The sequence below is a fragment of the Lontra canadensis genome, unplaced genomic scaffold (genome assembly GCF_010015895.1).
Source record: "Lontra canadensis isolate GAN:19392208 unplaced genomic scaffold, GSC_riverotter_1.0 scaffold21, whole genome shotgun sequence".
NCBI classification, from domain to species: Eukaryota; Metazoa; Chordata; class Mammalia; order Carnivora; family Mustelidae; genus Lontra; species Lontra canadensis.
The window spans coordinates 24192867-24209507 of NW_022631015.1; the positions used below are offsets into that span (position 1 = coordinate 24192867).

The 16641-nt window shown below is 44.8% G+C and overlaps 1 protein-coding gene and 2 non-coding genes across 3 annotated transcripts; all 3 read right to left on the reverse strand.

The window, feature by feature from the left end:
- Positions 1-265: 265 nt before the first annotated feature.
- TRNAM-CAU lies at positions 266-337 on the reverse strand. Its single transcript has one exon. It is a non-coding gene; the product is annotated as a tRNA-Met (tRNA).
- A 5310-nt stretch (positions 338-5647) lies between these two features.
- Positions 5648-5720, reverse strand: TRNAK-UUU. Its single transcript has one exon. It is a non-coding gene; the product is annotated as a tRNA-Lys (tRNA).
- An 8547-nt stretch (positions 5721-14267) lies between these two features.
- Positions 14268-16384, reverse strand: LOC116870014 (zinc finger protein 184-like; the record flags this gene model as incomplete). Its single annotated transcript, XM_032861711.1, is given in 3 exon segments — positions 14268-15936; positions 16052-16172; positions 16175-16384. Coding segments are annotated over 3 exon segments (1260 nt in total), but the record flags the coding sequence as incomplete, so codon positions are not given.
- Between the last annotated feature and the right edge of the window lie 257 nt (positions 16385-16641).

Below are 16641 nucleotides of genomic sequence, written 5' to 3' on the forward strand. Positions count from 1 at the left end.
CCTTCTCTGTAAGACCACCTCAGCTGAAGGAATACTCCAGTGGCTCAAAGGACACGCTGGATGGAAAGAATTTTACCGTTCCAGGAACTTCAGGTTGGTAGAAACCTTTGAGAATTGTCTTCCGGGAGACAGCATAATTTCAAAGAAAGGTGGGGAAGAGGAATCCAAAGTAGAGGAGGATATGAAAGATCTAGGAACTCGTTTATGCTTTTGTCATAGCCTAATGAATAAAACTTAGCACGGGGAAGCAGGCATAAAAACTCCCTAGCAGAGGATGGTTTCGATCCATCGACCTCTGGGTTATGGGCCCAGCACGCTTCCGCTGCGCCACTCTGCTTATGCATTGTGGGTTTTTGTTTTTTCTATTAATGATCAGGATCACGTTTTCCACGTTGGGAAAATGATCCTTCTCCCCTAACTCCTTCCCTTCTCATGGGTTTGGTCACCCTCCTCTCCCTGTGCGGGAGAACCGCCCCCTCACGACCAGGTGGCCAAGGGCCGTCCCCTCCGGGGCTGCGCTTTTCCAACCTGCCAGAAGAGTGTCCAAGTTCGGGGATTTTTTTTTTTTTTTCCTCTTAATTTTATTAGCTTTCTGGAGCGGCTCTTTGCTCGGAGAGCCGAGGAAGAGCGAGCCAAGAAAAACCCGGTAGAGCCTTTATGGGCGGAATCCGAGCAGCCAGAGACGACCCTGAACCACCATCAATGAGAGAGGAATCGTGTTGACCGCAGCGCTTGCTTCCTCTCCAAAAGTCTCAAGGACAATTGCTTGGATTTTTTTTTTTTTTTAAGTTTTGTATTTGCTTGCAAGGCCGGAGACTTCCACAAGGACGATGCGCCCAGAATAAAGGGAATGAACCCAACCTACAGCTCAAGTGATTACATGGTGGCCGCAATGTCAGTTGGACCTCGTTTGCAGTCGTTGTGACAGAGATAAAAAATAAGAGACTAATAAAGATAGGCTTCCATTTCCTGTGGCTTTTATGAGAGAGCAGAACCCGTTAGGACGTCCCCGAACACCAGCCCCCGTTTGTCGCTGCGTCTGTGAGGACGCTCGGTGCTAGGGCCCGTCTGCACCACTGTGGACCTCTTCTCTTTACCAAGGTCAACTCCAGGATGCGGCGCGTCGGGGAGCTAGCTCAGCTGCACGGCTAGGCGGTGGCTTGCACGCTGGTGTCTCCCTTCGCTCCGTTTCCCCTTCCGCGGTTACACTGAGGGAGCGGCCTCTGCGGCGTTTTACTTTGGGGAAGAGTGACGAGCGCAGCGGCGGGCCCAGGCGACGATCCCGCTCCGATTCCCCGCCGCGCGCAAAGCCCTTCCCGGAGCAGAGCTGGGGCGCACCTGGCCCTTCCCCGGGGCGCGCACCGCACAGCCTAGCAGGCTCAGGCCGGTGGGAGACGTTGCGCACTGCCCTTCCCGGGACAGAGCTGGGCGCACGCGGCCTTTCTACAGGCAGATCTGGGGCTCACGCGGCCCTTCCCGAGGCCGAGCTGGGGCGCGCACAGCACAACCCAGGGGGCGTGGGTCGGCGGGGGAGGATGAGCACCGCGGTTCCCGGGGCAGAGCCCGGGCGCGCACCCGTCGCGCACCACGCTCCTGCTGCTCCGGCCGCGGCCTCCGGAGCCGGGCAGCTCCCAGACTCCAGCGTCCCCTCGCGGAGGCAGACGGAGAAACATCGCTAGTCACTTCGGCCCATTTCAGGTTTCCCTCGCTTCCAGGGAGGCCCTCCCTTCAAAGGGCCTTTCGTTTGGGCCTTCTTACAGCGGCCGGGGTGGGACCGAGCTTCCGTTGGCGCAGATTTCCTCAGGCCAAGACGGGGACAAGGGTGGTATGAAATTCAGGTTTGTTTCCCCAGACTGAACGTGAAGAAGGAGGGAGCCCAGAGGCAGGAACCAGACCGCGGGCAACCTGTTCCCCTTAAGCCCCCAGGGATACTTGGGATGCAAGACGAAACGTGATTCCTCCTCTCGGGCTTTTACCCTCCAAGATCTTCCTCATCCTGTGGAGATGCCGCCATCTTCAAAAGATGCTGTATTCTCTCAAAAAGCAGTTATTACAATATTTCTGACTGCAACCCGGAGTCAGAAATACATTTTAAATCACAGCTTAATACCGTATGAAAACAAGTATGTGTCTCTATAGAGAGTATATTTAACTGCATCCATCAAGAGAGAGAAACCCAACTCCACCACACAACATTTTACTACATGGGATCCATCCTGATATTTCTTGTTCCTATTGTATTCTATTTCATTTATTGAAATACCAGCCTTGACCTTTTTCCAAAATATTGACTTTACACTCATTCACTTCTGAGACACAGGATGGACTGAAAAACACTGTCGCCCTTATAATGGTATTAGAAATGCCTTGTCCCTCTGGGGTGGGATAATGGAGTGGAAGACAATGACCTTTTCCTGAGGGCGGGACCAGCAGTCTAAGAGTTAAGGAAAAGGTTGGTTTCCACGAGCTTTTCTTTTTGGTATGACACAGTAACCGTGTTAACTCTCTGAGAGTCTATACCCTGTGTGCCTCTCTGCCTGTTTATTCCCGCAGTGGGTGAAGGAATATTGGACATTCTAAAGAAGTCCTCTCTGGTTCAGCTTTTTCCACCTCTGTCCTACGTTTGTGAGGTGCTTTCTTTTCCCCTTCATTTCCTGAAGGATTTTTGCATCCAATATGTTCTGATGGTTCCCTCTACTTAGAGAATTCTTACCTCATATATCTATAGGATTTACCCCCCCCCCATGCCTTCTTCAAGCTTTTGTGCAAATGGCAGGATCAATAAACCCAAAGGCTTTGGATAGATGCCACCCACCCTCCGTTTTCTGTGAATACCTCAGAGATGCTCATGTATTAATTTCCCTCACACTTTCCCTAGGATGAGTACTTCTCACCTTCGGTTGCTCTCTGTGTGTGTGTGTCATACTATCATTCTGTCACTTTGTTGTATGCATAGATTTGTGTAACCACCACTGCAACCAAGATACGAAAACACTGTGTTACCACAAATAATCTCTCTCCTGCTCTCTCCATACTGACACCCACCTGCTGCTCCCTACCATCCTTCACTTCCGGTCACCACCCATCTGTTTTTTCTCCCTGGAATGTCATTTTGAGACTGATATATATACATGGATCTCAAAAAGTATGTGACCTTTTAAGATTGGCTTTTTTTCATCTAGCACAGTGACCTTGAGATCCATCTAAATGGTTGCATATATCACTGGCTCACTCATGGTTTTTACTGCTGAGCTGTATTTCATGGAATAGATACCACAGTTGGCGTAAGCAGTCACCCACTGAGGGACCTGCTGGTTGTTTCGAGTTTGGGCTGTTACAAATAAGGTCTCTGAAGAATAGTGCATGGTTTTTCTGTGGACCTAAGTTTTCATTGTTCTGGGATGGATGCCAAGCAGTGGAATTGCTGGATCATAGAATGAATGTTATGTGTAGTTTCTTTAAGAAACTGCCAAACTGCTTTCTCAAGTGGCTGCACCATCTCCCATTCCCATCAGCCATGGGCGACAGATGCAGAGTCGCTGCGTCGTATCCAGCCATAGGCAGTGTCATACAAGGCTTGTTCATTTGGGTGCCTGGTGGCTCAGTCGGTTAAGCATCTGCCTTCAGCTTGGGTCATGATCCTAGGGTCCTAGGATTGAGTCCCATATTGGGGCTCCCTGCTCAGTGGGGAGTCTGCTTTTCCCTTTGCCTGCTGCTCTGTCTACTTGTGCTCTCTGTCTCTCCGTCAAATAATAAATAAAATCTTTTTAAAAAAAATTTGTTCTTTTACCTCTTCTAACAGATGTGCAGTGAAACCTCATTATGGTCTTAATTCGCATTTCCTACCTGAGTAGTGTTATTGCACATCTTTTCATGTGCTGTTGGTAAATCCTCTTTGGTGAAATGTCTCTTCGTGTCTTTTGCCCATTTTCCAACTGTTGTTTTAATGTTGAGTTTTGAGAATTCTTTGTATATTCTACTGTGAGTCTTTTGCCAGATGTGTGGTTTACAAACATTTTCTCCCATCTGTAACTTACCTTTTTACCCTCTTAAGAGGGTCCTCTGCAGAGCAAAAGTTGTTGATTTTAATGAAATTCAGTTGGTCAAATTTGTCTTTTATGGGTGTGTTTTTGGTGTCATGTCTACAATTCTCCGAGCTGAGGTCCTCCAAATTTTCTTATTTTTTTTTCCTAGAAGTTGTATACATTTATCTTTTACTTTCAACCTTCGTTTCCAGTTAATTTTTTAATAGAGTGTGAGGTTTAGGTTGAGATAAATGCCTTTTTTTTCTTTTTTGTCTAGGGATATCAAATTTCTCCCCCACCATTTTTTTGAAAAGACTAAGATTTCCTTCCTCTACTAAATTGCTTTTGTACTTTTATCAGAAATAACTCGGCTGTAATGTATGTGGTGATTTTGGGGTTCTCTGTACTGTCTCACTGACTTGTATGTCTATCCTTCTGCCAGTAATGTACAGTCTTTATTACTGTGTCTGTCAAACATCTTGAAATAATAAGAGTGATTTCTTCCACTTTCTCTTTTTCTCAAAATTTGTCTTATTCTAACTCATTTACCTTTCCATATAGATTTTAGAATAGTCAGGTTCATATCTACAAAAATAACTCAACCTGGATTTTGACAGGAATTTTGTTAAACCTGTATCTAACTTTGATAAGACTTGACCTGAGTCTTCAATCAATGGACACAGAATATCTCTCTATTTATTTAGGTCCTCAATTTCTTTCATCAGCTTTTTGTGGTTTTGTGTTTTTCAGCATGTCCATGTTCCAGTAGATTTGCTTCTAAGTTATCTTTTTAAGCGATGTATGTGGAACTGTATTTTAGTTCTGGTGCCCACATGTTTATTGCTGGTGTCCAGAAATACAGTTGATTTTTGTATTTTGATCTTGTATTCTGTGACTTTGCTGAACACACATAATTGTTCTAAGAGGATTTTGTTTGTTTTTGGGTCCTTGGGATTTTCTATGTAAACCATCATACCATCTTCAAAGGAAATGGGAAGTACAATCCTTAGGCAGAGAGGGAGGGGAAATGTATGTTTCTGAGAAAAGTACAAGCCACTGATCAGTCTGCACCACCAACTCACAATTGGCCCAGACTGCGAACAGCAAAGTATCCATGTTTCTGGGGATGCTGAGTATTTCACCCAAGACCTTACTGCAGTGTCTGTCAAGTAACGCAGCACCCTTTGTCTCATATTAGAATGTGACATCACCAGGACTTGGCAGACAGCTCTCCCCATCTGCCAAGAAGCTCAGTTGTGAGTGTGAAGGACTGAAGATCTAAAGGTCCCAGGTTTTGACACAGCGAACACTTCACTCAATAAGTATCGTTTCCAGATCCTTTTCAAAAACACCCTAGTCTGGAGGGATAGCTTTCTTACACTCCTTGGACTGTAAGCCTTTGTACTGTGCTCCTGGGGAAATCTCTATTAAGAAGCACTGAAGTCCTTTTCTGCTTGGAAGAGAATAGCAGATCTCAGCTACTTTGGTTAAGGTTGCAGGTGACTGACTTTTTGGTGTTTTCTCACTCCAGACAGGTAAAAGTTGTCAAAGTGGAACCCAAATTTCTTTTTTTGAAAGACAAAACTTGACAATTCTCGGACCCAGGGAAGGCAAGGACACAGTGCCTGGACAGGGACTTGAACCCTGGACCCTCAGATTAAAAGTCTGATGCTCTGCCAACTGAGCTACCCAGGCTTCAGAAAGGGCTTCTCCTCCAGGTACATAAATAGGACCAAGCTTAATACTGTGGCAGATTCATCTTTGCATTTGGAAAAGGCAACTGAGCAGGTGTTTAACCTCTGTAGTCAATGCACCCAGCCCTTATTTATGTTTTCTGTAGGTAGGTAGAGAAGGAATGTAAATGGCATCAAGAAAACAATCCTTGTTTGGGTACTTGTAGAAAGGAAAAATAAACAGAAGAAACTAGCAGATGGCTCCCAATAAATATTTATGGAATACGTAGTGAAATCTGTCAGCTCTCATTTACTGGGCACCAAGAAATAACCAAAAAGGAAACACAGAGGAACAAAGAAACAACAAAAATATAAATGAATAATAAAAAAAACAAGAGAAGAAACTTGGAAAGCAACCAATGGAGAACAATGGTAAGAATCTGCCAAATTTGGTAACATCTACCAATTTTTTTCTTGGTGCAAGAAAAAAGCAAGACATTAAAAAGGAAGGGAGATGTCTGGTGACCATGAGTGGCCCAATGTTGCACATTTCACTGATGTTCTGAACCCCTAAGAGAATTTTGACAACTTGATATTTCCTCTTACAATTTTCCCTGGACATGTAACGTTTTTCTTCACATGTTCAAATTCTTCTAAAGGGTATTGTGACTTGTATCAAAGGAATCTAAAAAGCTCAGTAATTTAATACTTAGCAATATCCATTGAGAGAGAGAGAGAGAGAGAGAGAGAGAGAGAGGGAGACAGAGACAGAGAGAGAGACCCCTTCTTTAATCTTCTGTGGAAGATTTTGCATTGATCCTTTATCTTCGTTTACAGAAATGTCTTAATTTACCAGGAGAAGGGTGAGATTTTTCCGAGAAAGGTGAGAATGTGGGATTTAGAGCTGTACTTCCCTGGCAGACTGATTCTCAGAAGGCAAATTTTCTGTCACCCTGTTTAATTAAGTAGGAAAGATCTAGAAGTAGATTAAGTTAAACTGTTTGGATAGAGTTCAGCAGAAGTTGCTTATAAACCTCAGTCAAGGACGGCTTTGATCTCCAGACCCCAAGGCAGTGTATCCCCGCTAACATGCGATTCCATATCACAATTAGTGTTTCTAGTGTGAAGGTGGTTTCATTCCTTTCCCGGAGTCTTTTTCCTTTGTCCTTCCTCGTTCATTCCTCCTCCCTTTTCTCAGCCTCTTGAAACCCGGTCCCCTTGAAAAGCAGGTGGTTCCAGCAGCTCCTCCAAGTTCATGCCTTCCCAATCCACCCAGGATGCAGATCCTGAACCCGCTTCCCGAAGCCAGTATGGGAATGGTCCAGGAATTACACGGCCCCATGCCCCGTGAGAGCTGCACTCTGCACACACCTGACTGGAGGCTGTAAAATACTGCCTACCAAATCCAGATTTTAAACCTCTCCAGTGCAACTTCCCCAATCCTCTGATGGACAGCATGACAGAGAGGCTGGAACGCACAGGGACAGTGAGATTCCTGTTGTCGCATGTCCTCTCCTGCTTTCCCACTTGGCAGGGCCGGCTGCCCTCGAATTCCTGCCCCCTTTTATGTTTGCCAGTCCTTACTTGTTCTTTGGATCTCAGTTCCCACGTTACCCATGACCTCCTTCTAGAAGCTTTTGCTGACTTCTCAAGACCGGCTTTTGAAGCTCCTGGAATATCCCAGGATTCCTGAGATCATCTCATTTTGATGAATAGCACTTACCGCGTGTTGTATTATCACTCTCTTGTATGTTCCCTCCCTGACCATTAGCATGCTCAGGGCTCAGTCCTTCAGCACCACATACAAGCAAATGTCTCTTTCCGTTGTGGGCTGCTCCCTCAAGCTCCACATTCACTTATGCGCCTACCTTCTTCGAGGGAATTTATACCTAACCTTGTCAAAACCCAAACTCCTGGCCTTCCCCCCAGCTTGGCTCCTTCCCCATCTTCCCCATCTCAAGAAGCAGTGGCTCCAGCTGAAGATGCTCTTTGGCTCCGATCCTAGAGCCCAGCTCCCAGCTCCGCCCTGCTGCTCTCCAGGTTCCTATTTCCCCTTGCCCCTTCCCTGTCTGTTCTAAACACAGAATGAGTGGAAAACTCTCCAAGGGCTCTGCTCCGATTCCAGGATGGAAGCTGAAGTGCTTCCAGCAACCTGGGCCGCCATCCCCCGCTCCCTCCTCCCCCTCCCCAGCCTCACAGCTTCCGGCTCCTACTCCTACTCGCCTGTGCTGCACGTGTGCTCCTGCCTGGAAACTGCCCCCCCCCCCCAATATATGCCTTACTCATTTCCTCCTGTTTTAGAGTTTTGCTCAAATATCACCTTCTCAGGGAAATCTTACCTGTTCAACACATTTAAAAACACTTTTTAAGGAGTCATCCCTATTATCTTCTGGCTTTATTTTTTATGAAGACTTATATATTTTTCATTCATTGGTCTGAATTTCTGATAAGAACGCAAACTCCACGAAGACAGAGATTTTTGCCCATTTTGTTCCCAGCTATCGTCCCGGTGTCTAATGCACACATGTAGCTACTCACTAACAGTTTGTTGAGTGAAGGTTGAGTGAACGGCTGGTCACTTACATAGGACACACTTGGCCAGTGAGGCTTCTGCAGGAGGGTGTGTAAGCAAATTTCAGGAGCTTAACCCCGAACAGGGACAGAAATGGGCTTTTCATAGGTAAAGCGTTCCAGATTCTGTTTATAGGGCTCCTGGTTGGGTGTATAAACCTGGGTGGCTGACGGTGGGTCTTCTGTCTAATCGCGGGGTCTGATGTGCTAGCCAGTGCCCATGCAGGGGTTAACTAACCCTCGTGCAGGGTTGAGCACCTGACACCCCTAGCCCCATCTGCAGAGCCGCATGCGCCATCATTAGTTCATCCCCTTCCCAAACCTTCAGGCTGCGCCAGCATAAACCCTGACTTCTGAGCCCCTGGTGTCCAAGGATAAGGGTATAAGGCACAAGGCCCCAAGGCATGGCAAACTGTTCTAAAGACGACTCCTGTGAGGCTTCCGAATGCTGCGTTGAGAGATTTTACTCATTTGGTTGTTTAGTATTTGGGAATAGTAATGGACTCCCAGAGTTCAAAATGATTATACAGTGACGTTTCCCTTGTCACCTACCCACCTACCCGGTTCCCACTTTGTCCCCCATCCCCCACAGGTTCTGCTGTTCTTCACTTCCAACCTCTCCTTCTGGAGTTTACCCACATTCGCGTAACTTTGTTCACTTGTCCGGGCCTTGCCTTTTGTACTTCCCAATACAGGTTGGAAATCATCACGTGTTCATTCAGAGGAAGTTTCCTTGTCTCTCTTCATGCTGTTTTATATTTTTAGTGTGAAATATAACAGAGGGGTAAATAAAATCAACATCTGCGCTTAACCAGGAACATCTGTCACGTGGGACAGTGATCGGTGCTTGGTGACAACGAGAGGTTGTGTGTGTCCTTCCCTGTAAACCTCTGTCCTCCAAGTGCTCCCAATGCCCCAAGAAAAATCTCGGTCCTGACTTTCTACATCCTTAACGTATATCCCTCAACAATATAACCTAATTTTGTCTCGTTTTGAAACTTACATAAGTATCATCATCTTAAATGCTTCCTTTGTGTCTACCTTTCACAAAATTCTCTTTGTAAGGTTCGTCCGTATTATTTTCTGCAGCTCAGACCTGTTGTCAGCTGCTGAATAGCATTGGACACTGTTTATCCGAGTGAGTGCAAATGTTCACTCCGGTTGTTCCCAGTTGTTGGCTCTACGGACAACACTACGTGAAAATTCTCCTACGAGTTTCCTGCCGTACACGCACACTTACTTCTCTTGGGGAGAGATATAGGACAATAGGGTATGCACATCTTCAGCTTACTAAAGCCCGGCTGTTTTCCACAGTCTCTGTGTCACTTTAGACTCTCAAGAATTGTGATCAAAGTCATTACTTCACATCCTTCCCAATAATTAGTACTTGTCTTTTTAATTTCAGCAATTGTGGTGGAAGATCCATAGCATCTAATTACAGGATTAGTTTGCGTTTTCCTGATTTCTGACAAGGTTGCTTGCTGACAAGGTCGTTGTTTTCTAGTAGGTCCACAAGGGCGCCTGGATGTTGGTTTTGACTCAGGTCATGATTTCATGGGATGCCCGCTCCACAGGGAGTCTGCCAGAAGATTCTCTCCCCCTGCCCCTCCCCCAGCTCACTTGCAGGAGCACATGCTCATCCTCACTCCCTCTCTCTCAAATAAATAAATAAATCTTTAAAAAATAATAAAATAGGTCCACAAACTCTGTGGCACTCCTGTCATCGGAAGGTGGTCCGAATACCCTCTCCTTGCCTGAGGGTCACAGTGACCGGCTTCTGAAGAGCAGAGAGAACAGAAGAGACGCTGGTGACATCGCAGGCTAACCATTCTCGCGGCCAGGCTCCCCTCCTCTCTCACAGACATCACAGTCACAGAAGCTCTTTCCGTATTCCATATTCTCGTGGTAGTCCTGTCAGTTATGTATGTGGCAAATATCTTCTGCCATTTTGTGACTTAGATTCATCTTTTCATAGTGCTTTTTTTTTTAAGATTTTATTTATTTATTTGACAGAGAGAGAGATCACAAGTAGGCAGAGAGGCAGACAGAGAGGGAGAAGCAGGCCCCCTGCTGAGCAGAGAGCCCAATGCGGGACTCAATCCCAGGACCCTGAGATCATGACCTGAGCCGAAGGCAGAGGCTTAACCCACTGAGACACCCAGGTACCCCTTCATAGTGCTTTTTGAGGAACAAGTCCTTCATTTCACAAGTTCTTCAAGTCCTTCTTAAAATAATCTGTAAGTGTAATCTCATTAAATTTGTCCATTTTCCCTGCTGTTGTGTCCTATTCCTGTTCCTGTCTGAAAGTCTGCAGTATATTTATTTATATTCTCTTCTAAATGCTTTACACTTTTGCCTTTTACATTTCAGCATTAACGTACCAGGAATTAGTTGTTGGGTTTCTTTTTTAAGATTTATTTGTTTATTTGACAGACAGAGATTATAAGTAGGCAGAGAGGCAGGCAGTGTTGGGGGGGGTGGAGAGGGAAGCAGACTCCCTGCTGAGCAGAGAGCCCGATGTGGGGCCCCCTCCCAGGACCCTGGGATCATGACCTGAGCCAAAGGCAGAGGCTTTAACCCACTGAGCCACCCAGGCGCCCCCAGGAATTAGTTTTTATGTATGGTGTATTTTTTTCCATGAAGATATGTAATTATGCCGGCACAATTTATTGGAAAGTCCTGCCTTTCCATACTCTTCTCTATCTACTTCCCGTTATTATGCACAGAATGTGCTCCTTCTTGTCCCATTGAGCCATTTGTCTGTCTTTGCACAAACACTGCACTGTCTGAGCAGATAAGGTTTTTAAATGAAGTGTGGTTTGTTTTTTGGTTTGTTTGTTTTGAGGTAAAATTGCTTAGATTTTAGAAAACAGTAGTTTAGAAAACATTAGTTTCAGGTGCACTGTGTAATAATTTGATATTTGCACCATACAAAGTTATCACGATCCTAAGTCTAGTTATCTTGCCTCATCATACAACTGACACCCTTCGCCCGTCCTCCAACCCCCTCCCCTCTCTCAACTGCCAATCTGTTCTCTGTGTCTGGGTTTTGTTTTTTCATTTGCTTTTTTTTGGACGCCACAGAGAAGTGAAATCACACAGTGTTTCTCTGGCTACTTAGTTAACTTGACCTGTGTGGAATGTGCTGGGCCCCCTGCGGTAGTGAAGCTGCCAGGAAGCTTTGAGTGAGAGGCTGGCAGGGCCTCAGGGATGGAGAGCGCTGGGGACCCGGCCTTGGTGCGACAGGGTCTGGCTGTGCGTCTGTCCACACTGGCCAGGCAGAGGGAGCGTGCAAAGATGGAGCCCCTCTCTCCTCGGAGAAACTCCAGGCCTGTGAGCTTCCTTCTGTGTGTGTCTGCTCCCCAGAGCTGGGGTTTTGGTGAGACTGCGTCTCTGCCTCTCCTTCCCATCTGAGATGGCCTATTTATCCCTTGTGGCGGAGGAAGTTAGGCTACCTCTCAGTTCTTCTTCCACGGGGATCATTGTGTTGGCTTCCAGGTAAGCTGGACTGAAACGAACGTTCCAGTTTCGTGGACAGCTTTGAGTGGAGAACACATGAGCACATGACAGCAATGAACCTTCGCCTGGCTTGAAACCAGACTTAGATTTCTTTTGTATTGTGTTTGCTTTGGGGATGTCCCTGCTTGGCTTTGTGCTCATATCAGGGCACAACACTTGAAGGAAAGGCCTACTTGAAGGTAATGAATTAAGAAATAAGCTCAATTCCCCCATTTTGGTTGGGGGGCAAGCTCACACTTGCTGACCATGGGCCGCAACTTTGGAGAGTGTACCTGGCCTACACTCTCAGCTTTCTACTTCCCGTTATTGAGCTACCCTAGTGGGGCATCTAACCTGCCAGCCCACCTTCCAGACCAGATTCATGGCCCAGGAGCTTATGAAACCAATATAACTGATGGTGGACACAATCACACTAACATCTGCTGGCCGTTTATTATCGTTCTCCCCTTTCAAACTATGTACAACTATTCCTTCTCTGTCTCCAGTACATGAGATCATATGACCCATTTATGGTCAGCGGGATAAGAATAAAATAATACCCAAAACTTCCAAGTTACAACCCTACTGTGAAAGAGATGTCTTTTCCTTTCTGCTGGCTTGAAAAGGGATAAGATGCCTGGATGTCAGACAGAAACATGCTTCAAGAATTGTGCAGTGACATGATTGAGAGCCTATGTTCCTGATATCTTGGCGTTCCCATGCCCAGGTAACCCTGGGTTGCTCATGTCTACAGTCTGGATAACCACTGATCTGGGCCTGTTGTAAGAGATACCCATAATCCTCACGGAAGCAACCTCTTTGAATACAGAGTCGAACCTGGCTGCAAAGGGGTCCATAAAGAAAATCAACCATGTATAACAATTAACCTCAGTATATTAAAACTCAGGTAAAGAGAAAATGGAAGCAGTGATCTTACATTTATAAAAACTAATGGAGCTTCTATTGTAAACAGAGACAGGAAACTGATATTCAGCAGAGACCGAAGTGAATGAGTGATTCAATAAGTTAGCAGTTATCTCCAAAGCAAGCTAAGGAAGAAAATGCCAGAATAACTATGTGTGAAAGTCCGGCATCCAAAACTGAAATCCAGCATCGAGTTGCTGGAGAAGATCAAGGATGTCAAGTTAAAAAACTCCCAGGATAGTGGTGTTCAGCATAGATATTAGAAATTATTGTGGGGAACCATATCCTGTTTGAAAATAGCTATATGAAGAAGAAAAATACGACTGCTGTACAGTATCACTATAATCACTATACATTTTTAATTCATTTTAAATACATACACTCTAAAAAGGAAGTGCAGTTATATACCCATGGCTGGAACAAAACAGAGTTGGAAGAGTCACCTTGCAAAGATAAAGCACCTGTGTTCGTCGTGGTCTTGTTACTACAGCACGCTTCCTCGGTCAGTGAAGGTTTACTGAGCATGTACTCTATTTCTCCTTCTGCTTAGCTTCCACAAAGTGAGAAAACTCCAAGGAGCGGAGCTTACCTTTAAGGCGATTATTGAACATTGAGGAACCACTAAGTACGAAATTCCGTGCGAATAAATGCTACAGAGATTCAAAGAAAAAAGAGATGAGTGCTGAAAGCAGTTGATGAAGGCAAATCGTCACCACCACCCAAGGCTATGTGTGTGCCAAACCATAACATGGAATCTGAGAGGCAGGAATTAGGAAGGGAAAGAAGGAGGGTATTCCGACTGAAGTCAGCATATGGTCAAAGTATTGGGAAGCAGGCGAAAACGTGGGAACCGGCTGGCTGAAATATATCTCAAAGGGCGAGTGGTGTCTGCTGTCCATGCGAACAGGCTGAGAAAGCAACACGAGCAAAGTCATAGGGTAGCAGCTCAATGACAGGCTCTTACACTTGGGCTCCTGGTTTTATTTTTTTTTTAAACATTTTTTTAAAAGATTTTATTTATTTATTTGACAGACAGAGATCACAAGTAGGCAGACAGACAGGCAGAGAGAGAGGAAGGGAAGCAGGCTCCCCACTGAGCAGAGAGCCCGATGCGGGGCTCAATCCCAGGACCCTGAGATCATGACCTGAGCTGAAGGCAGAGGCTTTAACCCACTGAGCCACCCAGGTGCCCTGGACTCCTGGTTTTAAATTCATTGCATAATTCACTAAAGTATACTCCTTTTCCAAAACCATTCAATTTGTTTAGTTATCAAATGCTTTTCAAAAAGGCTTCCAACTCCAGCACATGAGGTCATATGACCCATTTATGGTTAATGGGATGGGAGTAAAATAATGCACAAAACTTCCAGGTACCCCCCTCTTGGGAAAGAGATGTTATTTTTCATTTCTACTGGCTTGAAAAGGGGTAAGTGATTATAAAACAATTCAGAGGCATCACAGGAAATTCAGAAAAGAGTAACTGGTCGACTTAAAATCACAGGTTTCTGAGATAAATCTTCATATTTTCAGGCCATTTTCTCTAATCACAGGACAAAGACAAGAGACCAAGAGACTTTTCTAGATGTATGGGATCTCAAGATTTACTCTCATTCACATGGTCTTTACACATTTAAGGTATGGAAACAAATCCATTTTCCAGTTTCATCTTTTCTTGGTAACCTGCTCAAGACTTTACAACTGTTTTCTAGTTCCTTTTCACCTGAGACATGATAGAGACCAGTTCTACTTAATAGAGACGATCTACACTGCAACATTAAATTTGGGTGCCTTCTAGGTACCCAGCCTTTACCAACAGTTTGATTTGTTCTTTTTGAGGATTTATCAAACACCATATTCTTAATCAAGACCCCAACCTTCCTACTGCAATAATTAGCATAATTTACCCTATTTTATCTCTTAATCTCCTGAGTACTCATGGTATCTTTAATCTTGAAGGACCAATTCAAAGATAATAAATAGCAACTTAGTCTATATCTTTACTGAACTCCTAATGACTACTACATCTTCACACTGTAAATCAGACCTGTTGCAGAATAAATAAGTCACAATTTGAGAGTCACATCTATAAAAACCTTCACTGGTAATAAATAAAATAAAGGTGGATCTTAAAGATCAATGAATCAGGCCTCCCAATATTTCAGGTGAGCGAATTAAGGTAAGAGGAGGTAAAGTGACTTACTCTAAAACAAATAATAGACCTGGTTGGTCACAGAGCTGAGATTTGAATCCAGGACCTCTAAACCCCAGACATGTGCTCTTCCCACTAAATCAAGTGGCCACTCTAGTGAACAGTTTTCATGATCCTCCTCCTGTTTCCCTGGGGAGGGTCTCCACAGTCACCAGACCCTCAAGGCATTCAGAGGATTTCTCTACAGTGCAAGATTTTTCATGTTGAATAGAGGAGTTTTGTCTAAAGGTTTTCCTACACTCAGTACGTATATTTGCTTTTTCTCCACTATGAACTTTCTGGTGTTTTGTAAGATATGTGCTCCGGCTGAAGGGTTTTCCACATTCATTACATTCGTGGAGTTTCTCTTCGGTATGCGTTTTCTGATGTTTTTTAAGGTCTGTCCTCTGACTGAAGGCTCTCCCACATTTACTGCACTCATAAAGTTTCTCTCCAGTATGAATGATTTGATGTCGAAAAAGGCCTGAGCAGTAACTAAAGGCTTTTCCACGTTCACTGCATGTGTAGGATTTTTCAGTGGAATGAGTTTTCTGGTGATTTGTAAGGTTTCTATTCTGACTGAAGCCTTTTCCACATGTTACATTCATAGGGCTTCTCTCTGGTGTGCGTTCTCTGATGCTGAATAAGTGTTGACCTATCACTAAAGGCTTTTCCGCAGTCCTTGCATTTATAGGGCTTCCTCCTGTATGAATTCTTTTATTTTGAGTAAGAGACAAACAGAAACCGAAAGCTTTCCCACAATCACTGCAGTCATACAGCTTCTCTCCAGTGTGAGTTCTCTGGTGCTGAATATGCCCTGAGCGATCCCTGAACACTTTCTCACATTCATTACATTTGTAGGGTTTTTCTCCCATATGAACCCTCATGTGTCGTGTGAGGAATGAACTCTGGGTGAAAATTTTCCCACATTCCTTACATTTATATGGTTCATCACCTGTATGACTTCTCTGATGTTGAGTAAGGCATGTACTTCTGCTAAAGGTTTTTCCACATTCCTTACACTCATAGGGCTTCTCTCCAGTATGAGTTTTCTGATGTCGAATACAAGCTGAGTAGTTTCCAAAGGCTTTTCCACATTCACTACACTCATAGGGCTTCTCTCCAGTGTGAGTTCTCTGATGCTGAATAAGGGCTATTCGATAGCCTCTGATGCTGAATAAGGGCTATACGATCACTAAAGGCTTTCTCGCATTCACCACATTTGTATGGTTTCTCTCCGGTATGCGTTCTCTGATGCTGAATGAGGTTTGAGCAGTAACTGAAAGCTTTCCCACAGTCATTACATTCATAAGGTTTCTCCCCAGCGTGGGTGATATGATGTTGAATAAGAGCTGAGTGGTCACTGCAAGCTTTCCCACAGTCATTACATTCATAGGGCTTTTCTCCTGTATGAATTCTCTGATGTTGGGTACGATGTGCACTCTGACTGAAGGCCTTCCCACATTCATTGCACTTGTAGGGCCTTTCTCCTGTATGAGTCTTCTGATGGTTTGTTAGGTGGGACCTCTATTAAATCCCTTTCCACACACATTACATTTATAGGGTCGCTCTCCAGTGTGAGTTCTTTCATGTTGAACAAGAGCAGTGCGGTCTCTGAAGGTTTTCCCACATCTACCACATCTGCAAGGTTTCTTTCCATCACACTTCCTTTGTATAATGAAGTCTGAGTTTTGTTTGAGGATTTTTCCATGTGTACCAGGTTCATGAAAACACTCTTCTATAGGATCACTCTGCTCTGAAA